The sequence below is a fragment of the Fistularia commersonii genome, chromosome 30 (assembly GCF_037954325.1).
Source record: "Fistularia commersonii isolate RoL2024-O1a breed Wild chromosome 30, RoL_Fcom_v1.0, whole genome shotgun sequence".
NCBI classification, from domain to species: domain Eukaryota; kingdom Metazoa; phylum Chordata; class Actinopteri; order Syngnathiformes; family Fistulariidae; genus Fistularia; species Fistularia commersonii.
In genome coordinates this window covers 7,501-16,331 of record NC_141313.1, presented here as the reverse complement: position 1 = coordinate 16,331, position 8,831 = coordinate 7,501, and the positions used below count along the sequence as shown (strand labels likewise).

General features: G+C 44.6%; 1 protein-coding gene across 1 annotated transcript; it reads right to left on the bottom strand.

The window, feature by feature from the left end:
• Window positions 1–601: 601 nt before the first annotated feature.
• LOC147215931 (alanine- and arginine-rich domain-containing protein-like) lies at window positions 602–2,081 on the bottom strand. The gene is made up of 2 exons (XM_086177830.1): window positions 1,724–2,081; window positions 602–1,083 (listed from the first exon to the last, which is right to left on the bottom strand). Exons 1-2 carry the CDS (start codon window positions 1,970–1,972, stop codon window positions 946–948), a joined length of 387 nt encoding a protein of 128 aa, XP_086033956.1. The 5' UTR covers window positions 1,973–2,081; the 3' UTR covers window positions 602–945.
• Between the last annotated feature and the right edge of the window lie 6,750 nt (window positions 2,082–8,831).

Here is an 8,831-nt window from a genome sequence, read left to right as displayed (position 1 = left end):
TCGATGTTCTCTGTCTTCCTACCACAGTCTATAGGCAAGCCAGAAGGTTCATTGGAGACTAAATTGGCTCAATTTTCCAAAGGTGTGGAAGACGGGTTAAGCCCAGCCTCTCATCTGGTGTTACCTTGACATCTGGCAGGAGGATAAGCCGTACTGATGATGAATTGATTATGTTCCCTTATATTTTGCTTTGTTTTTCTTGGCCAGTGACTGATGGACTGATGTGACGGCAGACAGTCTCTTGAAAGAGTTAATTAGTTTAACGGAGGACAGTAAACGTCCTTACCTCCACTGACCCGAAGACAGTCATCGTCTTTGTGTAATACTGTGTACATGGCTCGTATTTTTGAACGCCGTAAATGGCAGCCTGGTCGTCTCTCATGAGCCGTGAGGATTCCCTGCGGGATCCCAGCTCGCATGCGATGGAATGGAAAATGCTGGGTTGCCTCTGCAGAACTTCTCTGCACTTTCTGTTAAGTTCCATCAAACAACTTTATGTTAGTATCATCTAAAAGCATGTTGTAAAAAAACAGCTGACGTTTGACAAAACTGTATCTAGCTGTTGCCCGCAAAGGCCAGTACAATAAAAAACATGAAACACTTTAGGGCAACACTTTATTTTGTCATGAAATTGTGCCAACATTGATTTTCTGTTCCATTTTTTAACACTTGTGTCATCCCCCAACCAAACTAGCACAATTTCTGGACAAGTTGTGCAAAATATTTCCCGTGTGTGTGGCTGCCAGGCAAACAGTGCACCTTGTTTGTCCCGTCTACCCTGCTCAGCTCATTCTGGGTGCAGTTTGCATCATTGGGTTTGATTCCAGCGAGCCATTCACCCGACTGAGATTCCCCAAATCACAATATTTAATCTCCTGGAGCATCAGAGAGCTTTTCCCAGTGTGGGTTTCCATGAGAACTCCACCATCGCACAAGAATCAAACTCTAGCTGGGCCCGTTCCACTGCTGGTCATCACCTCCCTCCTCCGTGCCTCCACAGCTCTCCCTTCTCAGTCTCTGGATCTCCATATTGAGCCCCAGCAGGGTCTGGGCCAGCTGCAGGTCCTGTGAGCGCATCTCCAGCTGCCAGAAAACGAGATTGGCACTGTCAGGCCACCAAGTACACACTCCGCTCCACGATATCTCAGCTTGAAAAGGCATCTTTTAGTTACTTCAGGTAATGATGAATCATGAAGGTCTAAGACTCTAAATACTCTGAATGTTTACTTGCACGCACAGGGATGTGCTGTACTCTCAAATCACAGGTTCCAACGTGTTTCTCGAGTAAAAGTACAGAGGAATTAACAACAATATGCCACTGAAGTATTGCAAGTATTCTATCGTCGTAGTATATTCTCTGATTATGTATGTTCCGATAAGCTAAGTTCAGAAGTTCAGCTCTTCACATTCAATCATACACAGTTTGTCACATTTCATTAAACATAACATAGTTTTGTTCAAAACAGAACTGGGGGTCAGATTGTGAATGTTTTTATATAAAAATCTAAATTATAATGAACACTGAGTAAAATCTTAAAAACTAGCTGCAACAAAATTATATAAATTAGAAAATAAAGTATGTCCCACATAGTTGCAGTTTGATTGGATGTTTACAGTGAATAAACTCTTAGTTTTAATTACATCTCAAACCGAGTATTACTTGAATATTAAGGAGACTTCACCATAAAAAGTAACTGTTTTGTCAACTTTCCACTCCACTCACCAGCTCAGACCTCAGCCAGGTGAGGGCCCCGTCTATCTGGGCCCGCCGTAACTCTTCATTTGCCTGATAGGTCCTGCTGGGGCTGAGGGGCCTGACGGGGGGGTCGGACTCCGATAGGCCCCCCTGCGATGCTCCTGTAGCCCTGAAGGCGTGTATCAATTTGCTCTTGATGTTCTCCAGGACCATGGTGGATAGGGTATCCTCGCTATGGCTGTCCCGGTCCATGCTGGCGGCCGACGAGCCTCTCATCAAACTGCGCTCGCTCGGTGAGCGTCCCCTGCCCTGAGGTGCTGAGACGTCGCCTCCCTGGGACCCCGCGGCACAAGTTTGTGTTCTTCTGCCTGGCAGCTGCACTCATTGCTTCTCCTTCCTGGAACTGGCTTGTTTTGTCATTGTTACTATGGAGAAACTCCCCTCGCCCTGCGTACCCCCCTCTCTCCCACCTCCCCCCTCCCTCGGGTAACCCTAATAAGAATGGTGGAAGATCTCGGACAAAGACCATTGTTGCCTCCATAAAAAAAGAGCTGAAAAGAATCATACCCCTCCACCTACCACCACTGCCCCCACACCTCCCCCCTTTTATCCCCTTTCTCTCTCTCTTTTTCCCATTCAGTCCCACCCCCCCATACAACCCTATGGTAAGAAATATGTTAGCGAGTGAGCTTTCACTTGCCCATGTGCAAACTTAAGTGTGTGTGTTTGTGTGTGTGTCTGTGTGTGTTAGTGTGTTTGTGTGTGTGTCTGTGTGTGTGTTAGTGTGTGTGTGTGTGTGCGTGCGTGTGTGTGTCTGTGTGTGTGTGTGTGTGTGCGTGTGTGTCTGGTTGATGTACGGCACAACAAAAGACCATCAAACCTCCACTGGACTTCTTTTTTATGTTTGTCACTAAATAAGACCTGCTTGTCAGCCGAGGAGACAGACAGGTTGTGTGAGGAGGGAAACGTCACTTCGTAAAGGCCATCCTACAGTGAAATATAACCAGGCCCTTTGTGCTGGACTTTAGTCTCTTCCCTGTGGGATGGATTCTTGGCAGCAGGGAGCTTTTTTTTTTTTAGTCTGACTATTTCATAGAGATGAGACTCGGGTTTGGTGTGTTTTCCTGTCCAGCTCAGCCCATGCTTTCACACAATCCTTCATTCTAGCTGCTGTTAAACTGTATAACAGCCAGCTCAGCTCCCAACAGACTTAATTCACTCATTCCTCAATTATCCATTCATCCATGCACTCATTGGTGTTGCTGCTGTAAGCAGCTGTTGTTTCCTGTGAGGTCAAGTTTTTCTCACAAGTGTCTCACAAGTCCTATTTCTTATGCTATTATTTCATAGATAACTTTTTTTGTCTACTTAACCGCCTTGATGGCACTGTCCATTTTCTGCTGTGATATTTGGGAAATTGAAATTTCCCAACTGTGGGACGCATAAAAACATTTGATTCTTTTCTGTTCTTTTAAATGTGAACAGTTAACAGGCCTTTGTTATTTCGAAAAGCAATCTGATGTGGGATAAATACTCGGAACATTTTCATCATAAAATGTATCAGACTTGAGGTGTTTTCCTCAACTGGACTTAAAGAGGCAAAAAGGAGGGATTCAATTTTCATCCATGGTTGTAATATGGCATGAAATGTAAGGAATATGGAGGACTTCAGGAAAGGAGGGACCAAAGACAAGGTTGAAGTTGAGAAAGCAACATAAAATATGAACAATTCAATAGATATGGATATACCTTTTTTTTTTTTCTAATTTTGCAGCCACTCATTTGGGGAATGAAGTCTTTGCTCTTTCAGCTCACTGACTGAATTGCATCCATAAAAGCAATGGCGGCTCCTGAAAACATCATCGGGTGGGACACTTTTGCGATGGTGACTAAGACAATTCATTATATAGGTAAATTAACGTGTGACTAGACAATTATTACAATTTACATTTGTCTTGTCTGTTTAACAGCTGACATTCATTATTCTTTTTTGTCTGCACTTTACGTGCAGCACAGTCAGTGCTGCACTCATCCTTGCCTTTGCACTTTGTGAGTTGCACACCAAGTTGCACTCACATGTTGTTGGGAGCCGGGGTCATGTGTCTGTGTCCGGCTACTTTCCCCTCAGTCTTTCACCAGGGAGCCTGATTGAGCAGGAAATGATTTCAGCTGGGGTGCAATGCACACCTGCGGATCATGAGGGCTCATCAGGCTGAGCTTAGGAGGAACTTGTAGCCAGTTCTTTGGGGCCAGATGGTTGCCAAGAATGGGTGCTGCCACATGGACACCTTGCATAGATTCCTGTCAGTGCCACGATGCTGTTCCATCCCTCCCTGGTGGATCTTCATCTCAAAGTAGGCTCATAATCTCGGTTTCATCCCTGAGACCAGGGTTTTCTTGCCCTGACCAGGCTCCTCCCCTTGTTGGCGTATCCTTGCTCCCTGTCCTTGGGTTTCTTAGTTCAAGAGGGCTGATGGCTCTTATTAGTTCCAGAGACACCTGTGAAACCACCTGGACCCTGCACAGCCCTCCATTCAGCCACTTTGTAACTTCTTCTTCTTTCGGCTTTTCCCGTCAGGGGTCGCCACAGCAAATACACTTTCTCCATCTAACCCTATTCTCCGTATCCTCTTTCACACCAACTACCTTCATGTCCTCCCTCACTACGTCCATAAATCTTCTCTTTGGTCTTCCTTGAGACCTCTTGCCTGGCAGCTCCAATTCCAGCATCCGTCTACCAATATATTCTCTATCCCTCTTCTGTACATTACCCAACCATCTCAGTCTGGCTTCTCTGACCTTCTCTCCAAAACATGTAGTCTTAGACTTTGCAGTCACTGATCTCTTTCAGGTTACCTCGTCTATACAAGATGTAGTCTAGCTGCGTGCTCCTACCTCCGCTCTCATAAGTTACCCCAAGTTCCTGTTTTTTTTTTTTTGAAAAAAGGTGTTCACTACAGCCATTTCCATCCTTTTTGCAAAGTCTGTCACCATCTGTCCCTCTGCGTTCCTATCCTGTATACCAAATCTGCTCATCACTTCTTCATCGCCTCTATTGCCTTCACCAACATGTCCATTGAAGTCTGTACTGAATCTTGACATTACAGAGTGAGAAACACAAAGATGTTCCCTCTAGGGCTATGTGTTATGGTTGGTGTTTGCATTAGGGTTGTGGTTGGGTTAAAAGATATTTGAATTGATGTACTTGCAACCCTTGGGGGGGGGGGGGGGGGTTGTACTGGGTTAAGGCAGGGTTGGGCAAACTGCGGCCGCTGGTCTTTTTAATACAGCCCTTCAAAGATTGGTACAGAATTCATACTTGATGTGACTGATTGGATCAATGAATGTGGGACCTCAAACAGGAAATGTTTTCATTTTTGGAGCAACTTGAGAATTTTCCTGAGCTGAATGACACAGATTGGCTTTGTTATTCCGCCCGTTGATTTTTTTTTTTTTTTTTTTTTTCCCTCAACCAGTGTGCCGTGAGCGATCGTTAGTGTCACGTCTGTGACGCGATGACGTAGAGGTCAATGTTAGCATTAGTGCTACGCGACAGCGGCAGTTTGGGATCACAGCAAGACGAGCGAATGACAGTGATGGAAGTGGACAAAAGAAAAAGACGGTGAGCTCGGGGCAATACAGCGAAAGCTCTTTCATTTGGATTCACTTTTGCCGGGGAACTCGCTGTTCCCTCTAAGCCGCGCGTCTGCGCAATCACGCACTGCTCCAGCGTTCTCCGCGCACCACAAAGTTGAACTGTAAATACATTAAACACATTTATTTATCGTTCAGCTTGCAATTTATTTCGTGCGCAGAATAGATTTTCTGTGCGTGGAGAACGCTGGAGGAGTGCGCAAACGCGCGGCGAAGAGGGAACAGTGCCGGGGCTGCAGCGGCACTGGCTGCGCTTGGTGTGCGGTGGGAAGCTATATGCTAGCGCCACGGTGCCAAGCAAGCTTAAACGCCATCTCCAAACCAAACACCCTTCCGTTCAAAACAAGTCAATGGACTATTTGTACGCTTACGTACAATTAATGAGAAACTGGCGTTTTTTTGGAGGAAAAACCACAACGGTAAACGAGAGCCTTCAAAACTAGCTACCTTGTTGCTCCACTCGTAGCTAAATCCAAAGTGCCACACTGTGGCAGAAACATTGATACTGCCAACCTGTAAAGCTCGAGCATGAGCTTCATGTGTGTCTTTCTACCATGACTGCCAGGATATCATTGTGTTCAACAGCCCCGGATTTCACCCTAAGTGAGTATAAATACATTCAACTATATTAACGATATGTATGACATGTACTGTGTTAGTGTAATTTTGGTTGGTGGTTGGCCCCGGGATTTTGTAAATATTAAAAAAAAAAAAAGTGCTTAGGCTAAAAAATGAAAATAGCCTTTACTGTGAACCTACTGACACACATGAATGAGCTGGATGTGAAGCTACAAGGGAAAAACTGGTTTGTTCATGAAATGCCTGCAAACGCTAGAGCCTTCAAAACCAAGGTGGTTTTATTTTCAAAGCAAATGTCAGATGAGTCTTATATATACAATCTACAAATGTGTGTTTTTATTTTTTATATGGATCGTATCTTGTGCAGACCCGGCCCATCTGTCAAATTTTGAAAGTCAATGTGGCCCCTGTGCCAAAAAGTTTGCCCATCCCTGTTATATCTTCTGTCACTACATCCATAAATCTTCTCTTTGGTCTTCCAGGAGACCGGTCTGGCAGCTCCAATTCCAGCATCCATCTACCAATATATTCACTATTCCTCCTTTGTAAATGACAGAACCATCTCAGTCTGGCTTGTCTGACCTTTTCTCCAAAATATCTAACATGTGCTGTTTCTCAGACTCATTCCTGATCTGATCCATCCTGGTCGCTAGCAATGAGAACCTTGGTGTCTTCATCTCTACGACCTCTTGCTCTGCCTCCTGTCATTGTAACAGTCTCTAGTTCATACAGCATCGCTGATCTCACCACTGTCTTGTACACCTTTCCTCTCATATTGGCTGATAGTCTTCTATCACATAGTGCCCCTGACACTTTTCTCCACCCATTCCAACCTGCTTGAACTCCTCTCTTCACCCCTTTTCCACAGTCGCTGTGCTCTGGACTGTTGCTCCAAAGTACCAGAAATCTCCCACCTTCTTGATCTCCACTCCCTGTACCTCGCCGTTCCACCCAAGTTCCCCTCATTCATATATACAGGTCCTTCTCAAAATTAGCATATTGTGATAAAGTTCATTATTTTCCATAATGTAATGATAAAAATTAAACTTTCATATATTAGATTCATTACAAACAACTGAAGTAGTTCAAGCCTTTTATTGTTTTAATTTTGATGATTTTGACAAAAGTATAGAAACCAAAAATCCCTCTCAAAAAATTAGCATGTCACCCGACCAATAAAAAAAAGTGTTTAATACAAAAGTTAACCTTCAAATAATTATGTTCAGTTATTCACTCAATACTTGGTCGGGAATCCTTTTTCAGAAATGACTGCTTCAATGCGGCGTGGCATGGAGGCAATCAGCCGGTGGCACTGCTGAGGTGTTATGGAGGGCCAGGATGCTTCGATAGTGGCCTTAAGCTCATCTGCAGTGTCGGGTCTGGTGTCTCAACTTCCTCTTCTTAAGATCCCACAGATTCTCCATGGGGTTCTGGTCAGGAGAGTTGGCAGGCCAGTTGAGCACAGTAATACCATGATCAGTAAACCAATTACCAGTGGTTTTGGCACTGTGAGCATGTGCCAGGTTGTGCTGAAAAATGAAATCTTCGTCTCCATAAACCTTTTCAGCAGATGGGAGCATGAAGGGCTCCAAAATCTCCTGATAACTAGCTGTATTGACCCTGGCCTTGATAAAACACAGTGGACCAACACCAGCAGCTGACATGGTGTCCCAGAGCATCACTGACTGTGGGTACTTGACACTGGACTTCAGCCATTTTGGCTTTTCCTTCTCACCGGTCTTTCTCCAGACTCTGGCACCTTGATTTCTGAATGACATGCAAAATTTGCTTTCATCCCATTGCTGCTTCTCTGTAGCCCAGGTCAGGCGCTTCTGCTGCTGTTTCTGGTTCAAAAGTGGCTTGACCGGGGGAATGCAGCACCTGTAGCCAATTTCCTGCACACGCCTGTGCACGGTGGCTCTGGATGTTTCTACTCCAGACTCAGTCCACTGAGTCACTTCCACAGCTCCCCCAATGTCTGGAATCGGCCCTTCTCCACAATCTTCCTCAGGGTCCGGTCACCTCTTCTGGTCGTGCAGCGTTTTCTGCCACACTTTTTCCTTCCCACTGAGGTGCCTTCATACAGCACTCTGGGAACAGCCTATTCAATCATATTTTTTTTTTTCTGTGTCTTACCTTGTTGCTTGAGGGTGTCAATGATAGCCTTCTGGACAGCAGTCAGGTCGGCAGTCTTACCCATGATTGCGGTGTTTAGTAATGAACCAGGGTGGGAGTTTTTAGAAGCCTCAGGAATCTTTTGCAGGTGTTTATAGTTTATGTGTTGACTCAGATGATTAGGTTAATAGCTCGTTTAGAGTACCTTTTCATGATCTGCTAATTTTTTGAGATAGGATTTGGGTTTTCATGAGCTGTATGCCAAAATCAGTATTAATCAAAAGACTTGAAATATTTCAGTTAGTGTGCAATGAATCTAAAATATGAACATTTAATTTTATCATTACATTATGGAAAATAATTTACTTTATCCCAATATGCTAATTTTTGGAGACGGACCTATATATTCATTCGGTCTTGCTGTGACTAACTTTCATTCCTCTCCTTTCCAGCGCATACCTCCACCTCTAGATTTTCCTCAACCTGTTCTTTGCTCTCACTACTGATCACAATGTCACCTGCATCATGGTCCATGGAGATTCCTGTCTAACCTCATCTGTCAGCCTGTCCATCACCACTACAAACAAGAAGGGGGTAAGAGCTGATCCCTGACAGTCTCACCTCCGCATTGAACTTCTGTTACCTCTACAGCACACCATACCACTGTCACACGGCTAGCATACATGTCCTGTAACAAAATCTAACATACTTCTCTGCCTCTTCAAATGTCCTCATACAATACCAGAGCTCCTCTCTTGGCACCCTGTCATGCTTTTTCTGGAATTTC